Source organism: Jatropha curcas, chromosome 5 (assembly GCF_041381405.1).
Source record: "Jatropha curcas cultivar XTBG-Jc1 chromosome 5, XTBG_Jcur_1.0, whole genome shotgun sequence".
Lineage (NCBI taxonomy): Eukaryota > Viridiplantae > Streptophyta > Magnoliopsida > Malpighiales > Euphorbiaceae > Jatropha > Jatropha curcas.
Window position 1 is genome coordinate 861,535 of NC_143155.1, and position 14,031 is coordinate 875,565.

The 14,031-nt window shown below is 30.9% G+C and overlaps 3 protein-coding genes across 3 annotated transcripts; all 3 read left to right on the plus strand.

The window, feature by feature from the left end:
• The first annotated feature begins 5,083 nt into the window (after nucleotides 1-5,083).
• LOC149495961 (17.3 kDa class I heat shock protein-like) lies at nucleotides 5,084-5,773 on the plus strand. The gene has a single exon (XM_089722093.1). It carries the CDS (start codon nucleotides 5,154-5,156, stop codon nucleotides 5,625-5,627), a length of 474 nt encoding a protein of 157 aa, XP_089578219.1. The 5' UTR covers nucleotides 5,084-5,153; the 3' UTR covers nucleotides 5,628-5,773.
• A 2,059-nt stretch (nucleotides 5,774-7,832) lies between these two features.
• Nucleotides 7,833-8,588, plus strand: LOC149495962 (17.3 kDa class I heat shock protein-like). Its single transcript, XM_089722048.1, has one exon. It carries the CDS (start codon nucleotides 7,930-7,932, stop codon nucleotides 8,401-8,403), a length of 474 nt encoding a protein of 157 aa, XP_089578174.1. The 5' UTR covers nucleotides 7,833-7,929; the 3' UTR covers nucleotides 8,404-8,588.
• Nucleotides 8,589-12,492: 3,904 nt separating this feature from the next.
• Nucleotides 12,493-13,176, plus strand: LOC149495963 (17.3 kDa class I heat shock protein-like). Its single transcript, XM_089722082.1, has one exon. It carries the CDS (start codon nucleotides 12,557-12,559, stop codon nucleotides 13,028-13,030), a length of 474 nt encoding a protein of 157 aa, XP_089578208.1. The 5' UTR covers nucleotides 12,493-12,556; the 3' UTR covers nucleotides 13,031-13,176.
• The last annotated feature ends 855 nt before the right edge of the window (nucleotides 13,177-14,031 follow it).

Below are 14,031 nucleotides of genomic sequence, written 5' to 3' on the forward strand. Positions count from 1 at the left end.
AAATTCTTGGTGAGAGCTTTAACCGCTTTAACATGATCGGTTTTCGACTCGAAAGGGATTAATTTTTTACCAAATTGTTAAATAGGGGTAAAAGTTATTTATGTGAAACATATTTAAATCAAATAGATAATCTTTGTTTAAAAAAAATATTAATGAACAGGAGTAAACACGAATCTCATATGAATCTCAAAATAAGATTAATCTTCAAAAAGATGTGAGAGTACTGATAATTAAATCGAAACATAATTTAAATGTTATTGAACCGAAATTTATTTGACACATATTCTAATAGAAGAAATGTCAAATTTAAATTCTTGAATTTTTGTAAGAAAACTAGAAAAATATGTGGTCAACTATTTAAATGAATTGAAATAATATTGTAAACGTATTTTTTACAAATTGATAATAATTTTCGTTCTAATAATTTTCATCAAATTGATAAAAATTTCAGTAATTAGAGACTCGAATCCGATATTTCTGATTCTTGAAGCAGAAAATGAGAAAATAAAGAATAATACCCACCTAATTAACTTAAGGATTAGGGTATTTGCATAAATGGGTGATGCCCATCCCTCCTTTTCTAGACGCTTCATGTTTATCTCCTTATCATTATAGCTGCTCTGTTTGCCTAGTGGCTCTGAACTAAGTTATGGACCGTTATATTATTCCCATGAATGCAATAAAACGAAAGCAACAAATCAAAGAAAACGTAACCTAATAGCAGTCATATCAACTTTATTAAGCTATTCAATAATTCCTTTTGGCTATTACTTTGTTTTAACTGATCTAAATATTGGTGTTTTTTTATGGATTGCCATTTCAAGTATTGCTCCCATTGGACTTCTTATGTCAGGATATGGATCCAATAATAAATATTCTTTTTTAGGTGGTCTACGAGCTACTGCTCAATCGATTAGTTATGAAATACCATTAAGTCTTTGTGTGTTATCCATATCTCTACGTGTGATTCGTTGAAACATAAATTTTTCCCTATTCTTTTTAGGACTTTTTAGGAAAAGGGCGAAATGAATAGGTATCTTCATTTTTTATTCATCATTTGGGTTGATGAACTCAATTGGATAGTTATACGAGTAAAAGAAAACAACTTCGAAATTTGAAGTAAAAAATGGAGACTCATTTCCTATGTACAAGAGTAAAACAGAAAAAAAAAGAAGACCGATTGCCCCAAGATTGGTGGATTAGTCATCCTGACTTGAAGCGGGCTCAAAAGATCAACCTTGTTGAGTTTTCTTGAGTTTTCACTATCATTTATATGTATTACCATAATTCTAACAGGTGATTAAGTAAAAATGAGTGGATGGTTAGGAATACCAAGATACACAAAGGATTAGTAATAGATTGAAAATTGTCTAAATTATCTAAAAGGGTATTTCGGCCTAATTCGGCCTAATAGATAATAGAAAAGTATATTAATTGGGGCTTTAAGTTGGTAGAAATGATCAGGTAGTACTCTCCATGATTCCGATCCAGAGTATGCTCCTACCCACTTATTAAAGAAATAACTATCAGGAACGAAATAATCCTTTCCTTGGACTAGTAGATTTTAACTAAGAGAAACTTCAATTCCAATGCTAAATAGTTTTCTTTTCAACTCTTTGCATTAACTTATCGTTCTCCTATCAGTTATTCACTTGATTTTGTTCATTTTCATAAAATTCTCATTAGAATTCGGATATCTATGCAGCTTAAGAACAACGGCTCGAGGCATTAGTCCGGAGTTCTTGAATGGAAATACTAGCATTCAAGAACATCTATAATACCAATTTAATAATGATTTAATTGGTTTATTCTGATTCTTTTACTTAAATAGTTCAGAAGTAAAACCGGTTAATTTTAAGTTTGGCTTACTAATTTTTTGGGTCAATTTACCGGATCAATCCGAATTTAATAGTTATAATTTTCATGGTCATGAATTATGACTTATTCAGAAAAATTCATTGTGCAACATGGACCAAATAAGTTTGGGAAAATCTATTGGGATTAGAGTTTGTTTGGAGAGTATGTGAAGTTGTTTCTTTCCACGGTGATGGAATTTTTCTCTCATCTTATCCTTGAACATGAGATTTTATAGTCAATCTCATAAATTTTCTATATAGTTTATTCGGCTTAAATTACAAAAATACCCCAACTATGTGACTTGTTGCAATATCACTCTAAAATGACCTTTATACCCTAAGCATTGCCATTTAAAAACATAGATATATTGGCACTGTAGTTTAAAACTTAAACCATAAAAGGACTAAAGTAATATTTAATGCGTGACCTATTGATTTACCTTAGCTAGTTTAACTCAATAACCAAAGATTTCTAATTTTGGAAGATTATTATTGTTTAATTAATTAGTAAGATAATATTACACTTTTGGGCACTTTTTATAGTATCAATCCGCCTCTTAACTCTCGTAGACCACAACGAATTGGAGTATATGATGAAGATCGAGTGAAAGTATATGTGATAGAAGCGAACTTAAGAGATTCTTAAGAAGTAGGAATATAGCTAATTTCTTTGATGGTTTTTCTAGGTTATCATACAATTATTTATAATACATTCGGAATTGTAACTGAATATGTATATTTATGATAAGAATATTGGCTATGAATGCCGAGCAAGAATCTCAACAATTAGTGATCTTTAATGACTACATTAACTGAAAGTTACTTTTATTCAAACGAATCTGAAGACTGTTTGGTCTTAATTAATTGCTCAGCTCTTTATGTTGCTTGGTTACTTGGTTTGCTCAGTATAGATTAATAATTTGTTCCTGTCAAAAGTTTCTCTGAAATATATCCAACCATTTATGTTCAGTCATCTCCATGCTCTTTCTAGCACTTTAAGTCACTTCCGAACACCTTTTTATCTTGCTCTTCCACGTAAGCCCTAGATGTCAGTTCATTATTAGCTCACGTCTTGTCTTTAATAGACGTGACTTTTGGCATTATCAATGCTATTAGAACGTCATGCTTCTTTACTTTATCATTAAGGGGCGACTCTTGCTATTTCATGCTTATTGACGTTTCGCTTTCTCTTGACGTCTCTTCCAATTCTCTCACTTGCTTATAAATTGAAGGTTGAAGCATTTCCTGTTGATTTTTAAAGTTCATTTACTATCATTTTCATTTCCCTTTGCAACTTTCTGTAAGATTTCAGAAGAGGTAAAATTTTCCTTTCTCATCTCGCCTTTTCCTTACGTGTTCCTTTGCTTTTCACAATACTATGAACTCTAGTACCCCCACCCCCTGTCTGGAAAAGGCAAAGCTATTGCCATTGAAGACTCTTCTTCTTCTTCAAGCTCTAAAGCTACCAAATCAGGTGGTTTTCCTTCCAGCGGTCTTCCAATCACCATGGAAGCGGTGGATCAAGCTTCTAGGATATGACCTAGTAGGGTCCGAGCCACTAGTATTGTCATTAGAGATAGGAATACCCCTCCTCGTCTCAATAGAACTCTCAGCCTACTCAAACAAAAATAAAAAAGACGACAAAAAAGAGTAAAACTAGTTCATTATTCGGGGAAGAGGGTATGGAAAGACTTAAAGTAAAATATTCTATTTCTGATGAGTTTGAGTTACTTCCTATAGGTAAAAATGTTTGGGCAAACTCTGAGCAAAGTCCCAACTTCCTTATCATGTACGAAAAAAGTCTAAGCGTTGGTGTTCGCCTGCCTCTCCAAACAGATTTATATGACTACCTTAATCAGCTCGGCATCACTGTATCACAACTTGCCCCAAATAGCATTAGGATTATGCTCGGGTTAAGCATCTTAGCTCATAAAGCTAATTTGGAATTTTCTCCGTATTTGATCAATGGGCTATACTCTTTAACAAATCACAGAAAAGAAGATCACCCTCATCTGTCTTTCGAGACGGTCTTAGTGTTTTTGAGGGCTTGACCGAATCCATAAAAGGGAGGTGAAAAGAAAAATTCTTTATAGTGAGAAGTTCGAAAGATTTTAGGGTGAACACCTATTGGTCCTGAATTGTCCCATCTTTTCGGGAAGATAGGTTATTGACCCAAGGAGAGAAAGCAAGTATAGATGCCCTTGCTAAATACGCCAATAAACCTCTTCATATTTTAGATCTCCTTGCCCTAGAATAACCTTCAACTCACTCAAGAAAATGCCGAAGAAGAATAAATCAAATAGGCATATAATTGGCTTTTCCCTCTGTGCAGTCCTGAATTGACTTTTAACATTTTGCTGAGAGTGAGAGAGGAAGAAAAAGAAAAGAAAAGAAAGAGCTTCTAGGTTATTTTTGTTCGATTCAAATCGGTTTGGTCCAATTTAATGATTTCGTCTTGTTTTTTATTTGATTTATAGATTGTTCATTCGGTTTGAAGATTTTAAACTAATTTACAGGTCCGGTTTAGCAATAATAAAATATATATATTTTTAAATTTCATTACATAACCTCGGAGGCTGAAATTAGGCATAAATTTTTAAATGTAAAATATATGAAAACCAATTTTTGAGTTATTTCATAAATGGTGTGATTGACCGATCTATAATTATCAATATTCAAGCTTGAATACTAGTAATTAAAGGAATTAAACATTAACTAATTTTGTCTAACTTTATGTTTTTATGTTATTTTCTTCCATTTTTTTAGATGTAAAATATGATGCAGGCACACCTTGCAATGGTTTCACTTATAAATGGTTAATTCATTATATTAATTAAATAATTAACCAATTATAACTTAATTATAGATGTATAAAGGATAAAAATGTAAAGTTATAATAATATTATTTTCTTTCCAAACAAAGGAAAATAGATTTATTTTCTTTCTGCCCATTTATTTTCCTCCCTTTTCTAAATATAGGGCGGAAAATAAAGAAGAAAAATGAATAGTAAAATCAATTCTCATTTTCGTTCCTCCTTTATTTTCTTTCATAGTGTAAGACTGGACCCATATGGATAAAACAGGTTCCAGAACATGCGTGAAAAAGCCCATATCCCTTCACTGAAGGTTCGAGACTTGTCTAGATACAGTTTCTTGACGAAAGCCCAATTAGATTTCCCGAGCAACTACTAGAATCCTGCTTCTGCTTCCTATAAATATCCCTTCCATTCTCACCATTCCTCCATAGACAGCAAAAACGCATCAATCAAATCTTCTTAAGCGATATACAAATTAGAAATGGCTCTGATTCCAAGTTTCTTCGGTAACTCACGAAGCAGCATTTTCGATCCTTTCTCTGCTTTCGACGTTTGGGATCCATTTAAAGACTTTCCTTTCCCTTCATCTTCTTCAATCGTCTCTCGTGAAAATTCTGCTTTTGTTAACACTCGCATAGACTGGAAAGAGACACCAGAAGCTCATATCTTCAAGGCTGATCTTCCTGGGCTCAAGAAAGAGGAAGTGAAGGTAGAGGTTGAAGATGACAGAGTTCTCCAAATCAGCGGAGAGAGGAATGTGGAGAAAGAAGACAAGAACGATACTTGGCGTCGGGTAGAGCGTAGCAGTGGCAAGTTCTTGAGGAGGTTCAGGCTGCCGGAGAATGCAAAGATGGATCAAGTGAAGGCTTCAATGGAAAATGGAGTTCTTACTGTAACTGTTCCTAAGGAGGAAATCAAGAAACCTGATGTGAAGGCTATTGAGATTTCTGGCTGAGTTTTACAAATTTGAGCATTAAAATGAATGTGCTTGGAGAGATTCAGAAGTTGTTTGATGTAATAAATTAATGAACAGAGATGGAGTCTTGAGTTGTAAAATCTACTTTCAATTTTTTTAAATTTCTAACAGCTGAATTTCACAAATTTAACACTAAGGTTTATGTCATTATGTCATACGTAAAAATTCACTGGCTAATTAAATCATTTAAAAAATAATTTTATATTGCTATATATTTTAAGTAGCTAAGCAAATAATTTTATATTATATATTAACTTATTTACAAAATTTGATTAATAAAATCGGTTTCATCAAACATTTATTTGATAATTAAATAAATAAAAGAACATTAGTATTTTAAATTTTTATTAATCGCATATCCAATATTTTATGTATAAAAAATGATTAAAAATTATCATTATTAATATAAAGAGGTTTGAATTTATTATAAAAATGAATATAAAAATGTTACAATATGTTTAAAGTGTCACACGATTTTTTTTTATCAAATTTAAAGGGATAAATTATGTGCCAATGCATTTAGAAACTTGAATTTTGTATAAAATCATTTCTAAAGTGAGCATCATAAATTTTTTTATATATAATAATAATATTCATATACAAGTGAATAAAAATGTAAAAATGATAATAAAAGTTAGTTAAGGGGGATTGCAAGTATAACAAATTAAATATGAATAATAAAAAATTATTAAAAAAAAAAAATTTAAGTGTTCTGAAGGTCAGACGCCATTTGATATATAAAATGCTAATAAAACATTTGTCGTGTAGATATTTTCAGATTTTCATGTCAACAAATCTTGAATCCAACTCTCAATATCAAATATCACTAATCATACATTCTTTTATCAATTTTCTGTCTGCTGCCATTTGATTTTGAAAATTATATTATACTTCAAAAATGTATTTCAAAAAAAAAAAAAAAAAAATTCTTATCTTAAAAAATTGAGCTCATTTTCTATATTTCATTATAAATATAGAGAATTAGCTAAAAAAAGGTTTTATAAGACAATAAGAATATTTATAAATTATATCTCGAGGGATAAGATGGGGTGGTAGAGATTCATTCGAAGGTCGAAAAGAAAAGTTTTATAAGCTTTGAATGAAAGTCCCAATAAATGGTGGGAAAGTAGAAAATAAACTTTTTTCTGTAATAGTTGATCTATTGATATTGACTTTAATGTTTTATACTCATTTAATCAAATGTTTCGAATTTAAACTCTAAATATGAAATTTCTTTTTAGTCCATTCGTGAGCTTTCTCCGCACAAATTTCATTAAAAAACTTTAGCTTGTTTTAAGAGATTCAATCAAGTTGATAGAGTAATTGATCTATGCTATTAGCTGTAAACACGCTCTACTTAATGGCTACTTATAGCATTATCCGACTCTATAGTCATTTGATAAGTTTGATTTAATAACTTTCAAATTTCTTCCATCTACTATACTTTCAAATAACAAAATGCTTTAAAATGCTAAAGTTGTATTTTCTTGATTTTGAATTTGTTGCACGAACATTTTAAAAGATTTAATATCTCATATTATAGTTGGTTTTTTTTTAAAGATATTTATAAGTTATTATATATGATTATTTATTTATTTAAATCTTTTTAATAAGTTACATATTTTTTTAAGGCTATGCGTGCTAGGTGTGCTGTGTCTTTTTTTTTTTAATTTCTGAAAATAGTCTATCCTATTCCGTGGCAATTTATTTCATAAATAAACGAAAAAAAAAAAATTATTTAAACTGAATTTATAGTCTCACTTATAGACCAAATGAATAAAGTTAAGAATTCTTATTAAAAGGGAATATTTCTAACTACAAACCTGAAAAGAAAAAAAAATTAAGTCAAAACATTATTTAAAAAATCTTTAGCTTTATTGATTTTCATAAATAAGGCTATGAACTTTGTTTGGCAAATTTCTTCCAATACATAGTACTCCTGCTCGACCTCAATTGGCTGACGTGGCTGGATCTTGAAAAACGACATCGACTGAGCCCGTATGGAAACTGAGAACAAAAGTTCGAGAATGTGCGAGAAAGGCCCAAATCCAGATTTATCGAACTTTCCAAGCATTGAAGGTTCCAGAACTTTTCAGATATGGTTTGTTAACGAAAGCCCAATTAGATTTCCCGAGAAACTACCAGAATCGCTCTTCTACTGCCTATAAATAATCAAACCCATTACCCCTAGTCCGATCATGGACGATAAGAAGAAGTTCAGTTCTCAATTTACTTTCTCAGCTGTCTATCAGATCTTGTCCAAGAAATAAACAAAACAGAAATGGCTTTGATTCCAAGTTTCTTCGGTAACTCACGAAGCAGCATTTTCGATCCTTTCTCTGCTTTTGACGTTTGGGATCCATTCAAAGATTTTCCTTTCCCTTCATCTTCTTCAATCGTCTCTCGTGAGAATTCTGCTTTTATCAACACTCGCATAGACTGGAAAGAGACACCAGAAGCTCATGTATTCAAGGCTGATCTTCCTGGGCTCAAGAAAGAGGAAGTGAAGGTGGAGATTGAAGATGACAGAATTCTCCAAATCAGCGGAGAGAGGAATGTGGAGAAAGAAGAAAAGAATGATACTTGGCATCGGGTGGAGCGTAGCAGTGGGAAGTTCATGAGGAGATTCAGGCTGCCGGAGAATGCAAAGATGGATCAAGTAAAGGCTTCAATGGAAAATGGAGTTCTTACTGTGACAGTTCCAAAGGAGGAAATCAAGAAACCTGATGTCAAGGCTATCCAGATTTCTGGTTGAGCTATTATTTCCTGTAAACTTACATATATAGCAAAGCTAGAGATGATGAAGAAAGAATTAATGGTGTTTCTTCTGTTATTTTGCTGGGTGTGACTGTTTGTATTAATGCTATGAGGTAGTGTCTGAATCTTTGATGTACGGTATTTTCTGTTATATAACGACAGTAATATTGCTTTTATAATTAATTGATTATTTGGTTTGTCGAGGAGACAATTTTCTCTTTTTGAAATCAATTCTTTTCCCGGAAAATTTCTTATTTCATTATTTCATTTTTGTTGCCTCCGCACAAGTCAAAGTAAAAATCAGAAATTTAGATTAGGGGGATAAATAATTAAAAGGAAAATACAAGAAAATTATAGGTCTTAGGTTGGATCCCAACGTCCATGCAAATCATTTGTTTAAAAATACGATTATAGGTTGGTGCTTCTGATAAAAATAATGCTTTACATAAAATCATTTTTCATTTTAATGCTATTTTAAAATTATTTATTAATTTAATATTTATTCTTAATATAAAAATAGAGTGTTGCACTAAAATCAGTAATTGAATCGATGATTTCAGTACGACAAAAAGGTAATTCGTATTGATAAACCGTCAGTTAAAAGTAGTTATAGGAACAAGTAATAATTTTTATTTTTTATTGAGACCACAAAAATTCAATTGGTGGTTTGAATACAAAATGAAAATTTTAAGCTCTCAATTTGCATTTTTATTAAAACACACAATTCGTTTGATGGTTTTAGTGCAACTATGAAATGTGATTACTGGTCAGCAAAAAGTACATGAAAAAAATAGTGTTTTGTTAAGAGTCCACTAGATTAATTATTGGTTTTAATAAAAAAATATTTATTCACTCAAAATATTTTGTCACTAAAACACACATATAATCTGGTGATTTTGGTGCAATATATTTGATATTTGCAACGAATTAAAACGTTGGATTTCATTTCAACATGCATAAGTTGGAGTTGTGGTAATTATTCAATATCCTTTTATCTTATCTCATAATTTCTTAATCTAACTGAATGATAAATCTTGCTCTCATTTTCATAATATTTTTAATACAGACAGATGAGCTTCAATATATATATCACAATTCAATATTTCTAACATGTAAATCCATCATTCCATCGAAGATTATTTAGCCTATCGGTATAATGAATGAAGAAATTCGTAACGAAACTCATTGTATGCTTCAACATGCCTTTCTATCTATAGAGTTTCCTCGTGTTCAAACACCAAAAGAACTACAGAGGTGAATGAGACGTGAAATGACATATAGACGTATGCCAGTTGAAGCCTCGCCAGTAGACGATATACCTCAAGTCTCTCCCTGTATGACATATAACTAGTATGAAGGTTATCGCGCTAATATGCACAACACATCATCTTCTGCACCATAACCTGAGTGGATTGTACCATCTTCAACATTAGAAATGTCATTAAACATTCATTACACTTCGATGATGGTAAACCAGCAAATCCATACTGCTTTCTCCGAAATAGGCGAGAGAATGCCATTTCAATATATAATACCTGCTTTCAATACTTCTACGGTGTCTTTCGGCACACGTGATGGATCTACATCTCATACTAGACATTCATTTAATGATTTCTTTGAGATGATAGTACCCGAGCAACAGACTCATATGACATTTTCTCCACAACAACCATTTGTAAATGTGGTTCAAGCTCCTCGTATGAGTGTTGATATAAATATTGAGCATGAAGAAGAATATCAAGGTGTTAGAGAAGATACAGTACGTCGAAATCCACATCGTAATAGGAGGCCTTCAAGGTGTAGTATAGGAGAATATGTGGGTAGACATTAATATAATTAATTTTTCATGTATTAGTTATTAAGACATTTTTAACATCATATAAGTTCAACTCGAAGCACTTTATTACTCTCGGTAATTTTTAACTGTGTAAGGAAGCTCATGTTGTTATTAGTTAACTTGAAATAATTATTAACTAAAACCACCAGATTATATATGTGTTTTGGTGAAAAAATATTTTGAGTGAATAAATATTTTTTTATTGAAACCACTAATTAATCTGTGGACTCTTAACAAAATACTATTTTTTCGTGTACTTTTTACTGACTAGTGGTCACATCTCATAGTTGCACTAAAACCACTAAACGAATTGTGTATTTTAGTGAAAAGGTGAATTGACAACTTAAAATTTTCATTTTATATTAAAACCACCAATTGGATTGGTGGTTTTTGTTGACTTCTTCTCAGTACGAGTTATTTTTTATATTACACTGAAACCACCAACTCAATTGGTGATTTTAGTGCAACACTCTCTTTCCATGCCAAAACAAACACTAGATTGATAAATAATTTTGAAATGACATTAGATTGTGAAATAGTTTTCTGAAGAGCATTATTTTTTTAAAAGCCTTATAGGGTGACCATATAGTCTTTCTTTACTTAATTGACTTGAAACCAATAAGAGAGCTTGTTCAAACAACAAGAACAGAAGAAAACTTTCCTTCCATTCTGAGATTGTCTTGATAATCAAGGAGGAATGAATGAATATTTTTCCTAGATGTTGCATATGAAGATTGGAGGGATTAATCAGTAGCCATTCTCTTTAATCCAACCAAGTCCTGAAACAATGCTCAATTTGATTAGTAGCCCCAAACAAAGAACAAAATAATGCTCGAGGTGTGAAAAGGATGACTCATCCCGCTGCTACCTGAAACAATTGTCGATTTGATCGTTTTGCATCTTTTCTCAAAGAGAAAATTACAGGGACCTTAGGTAGCTACTTGAGAACACCTTATGAGCTGGTTTATGCTTCATGGTTCTTCTCTTTAGCAACAAGTGAGTTTCAAATGAAGGGAAAACACTCTAGAATAAGCTTCAAACCTTTATTAAAATTTACGTAAAATAATAAAACAACGTTAGTTCATGGTTATTCATAAGAGGGGAAATCATTTTAGGAAAAACAATTACTCCCTCCATCCCAAATTGATAGAACATTTTTCTTTTTCATTTGTCCCAAATTATTACAATTTTAATAAGCTAGTTAATATGACCAATAATTATTCATAGTAACTACTACCTCCGTTCTATAATATTTATTACATTTGAGAAAATAGTTTTTTTTAAAGTACATATCACATTTGTGGTTTCAAGAGTAACAAATATTTTTTGAGATGATGATGGATTCCTAAATTTGAGCAATCCGATATCAGAATTATGGTATCATAATTCTAATAGACAAATTATACTTTAGAGTAGAAAAAAAACTTCGCATGCGAATATTGATTCTTTTAATATTTATTTCATTTGTAAAAATAGTCCGGATATGATCTCTCAGACTAAATTAGTCTTTGGTACCTTTTGCTATCCCGTCAAAAGCAAAAAATTATTATGATTTTTTTTTTCAATAAATCAATAAAATATTATAGATTCCATCGTTCCCATCGCTTCTTCATTAATGCTTAGGTCTTAATTTTACAATGGAGCCTCTAATGAAGCTTGTCATTGAGTTAATCTGCTCAGTTTTTATTGACTCGAGGCTCTTTTTAAACATTAACTAATTTTGTCTATCTTTATGTTTTTATGTTACTTTCTTTCATTTTTTTAGATGTAAAATATGATGCATGCACAGTTGCAATGGTTTCACTTATTAATGGTTAATTCATTATATTAATTAAATAATTAACCAATTATAACTTAATTATAGATGTATAAAGGATAAAAAATGTAAAGTTACAATAATATTATTTTTTTTCCAAACAAAGGAAAATATTTTTATTTTCTTTCTTCCCATCTATTTCCCTCCCTTTTCTAAACATAAGGTGGAAAATAAAAAAGAAAAATGATTAGTAAAATCAATTCTTATTTTCGTTCCTCCTTTATTTTCTTTCCTCACTTTCCCAAACATAGTGTAAGACTGGACCCATATGAATACCAAGAAAACAGGTACCAGAACATGCGAGAAAAGCCCAAATCCCTTCATTGAAGGTTCGAGACTTGTCTAGATACAGTTTCTCGACGAAAGCCCAATTAGATTTCCAGAGAAACTACTAGAATCCTTCTTCTGCTTCCGATAAATATCCCTTCCATTCTCACCATTCCACAATCGACAGCAAACACATCAATCAAATCTTCTTAAGTGATATACAAATTAGAAATGGCTCTGATTCCAAGTTTCTTCGGTAACTCGCGAAGCAGCATTTTCGATCCTTTCTCTGCTTTTGACGTTTGGGATCCATTCAAAGATTTTCCTTTTCCTTCATCTTCTTCAATCGTCTCTCGTGAAAATTCTGCTTTTGTGAACACTCGCATAGACTGGAAAGAGACACCGGAAGCTCATGTCTTCAAGGCTGATCTTCCTGGGCTCAAGAAAGACGAAGTGAAGGTAGAGGTTGAAGATGACAGAGTTCTCCAAATCAGCGGAGAGAGGAATGTGGAGAAAGAAGACAAGAACGATACTTGGCATCGGATAGAGCGTAGCAGTGGCAAGTTCTTGAGGAGGTTCAGGCTGCCGGAGAATGCAAATATGGATGAAGTGAAGGCTTCAATGGAAAATGGAGTTCTTACTGTGACTGTTCCTAAGGAGGAAATCAAGAAACGTGATGTGAAGGCTATTGAGATTTCTGGCTGAGTTTTACAAATTTGATCATTAAAATGAATGTACTAGGAGAGATTCAGAAGTTGTTTGATGTAATAAACTAATGAACAAATATGGAGTCTTGAGTTGTAAAATCTATTTTCAAATTTTCTAAATTTCTAACAGCTGAATTTCACAAATTTAAGACTAAGGTTTATGTCATTATGTCATACGTAAAATTTCACTGGCTAATTAAATCATTTTAAAAATAATTTTACACTGCTATATATTTTAAGTAGCTAAGCAAATAATTTTACATTATATATTAACTTATTGACAAAATTTGATTAATAAAATTAGTTTAATTAAATATTTATTTGATAGTCAAAAAAAAAAAAGTTAGTATTTTAAATTGCTTAATCACATATTTAATGTTTTATAGAAATCAAAAATAATAAAAATTATGGTTATTAATATGGAAAAATGTGAATTTATTTATAAAAATAAATTTGAGAATGTCACAATATTATTTTAATCCTGAGGGCTAAAATTATGTATCGACGTGTTTTTTACTTTGTATTATTATATATGGTTGAATTTTGTGTAAGATCATTTCAAGTGAGCATTATAACCTTTTTTTTTTATATAATAATAATATTCATACACAAGTGGATAAAAATTTAAAAATGATAATAAAAGTTAATTAAGGGGATTGCGAGTATAAAAAATTAAATATAAATAATAAAAAATTATTAAAAAAAATTTAAGCGTTCCGAAGGTCAGGCGCCATTTGATATATAAAATGCTAATAAAACATTTATCGTGTAGATATTTGCAGATTTTCATGTCCACAAATCTTGAATCCAACTCCAAAATATCTAATATTACTAATCATACATTCTTTTATCATTTTTCTGGCTGCTGCCATTTGATTTTGAAAATTATATTATACTTCAAAAATGTATTTCAAAAAATATATATATAAGACAATAAGAATATTTGTAAATTATATTCTGAAAGATAAGATGAGATGACATGAATTAATTCTCCTTCAA

What these genes read in the sequence shown, in the direction of transcription:
- LOC149495961 (XM_089722093.1), top strand. Translation starts at nt 5,154, where the DNA reads ATGGCTCTGATTCCAAGTTTCTTCGGTAACTCACGAAGCAGCATTTTC.
- LOC149495962 (XM_089722048.1), top strand. Translation starts at nt 7,930, where the DNA reads ATGGCTTTGATTCCAAGTTTCTTCGGTAACTCACGAAGCAGCATTTTC.
- LOC149495963 (XM_089722082.1), top strand. Translation starts at nt 12,557, where the DNA reads ATGGCTCTGATTCCAAGTTTCTTCGGTAACTCGCGAAGCAGCATTTTC.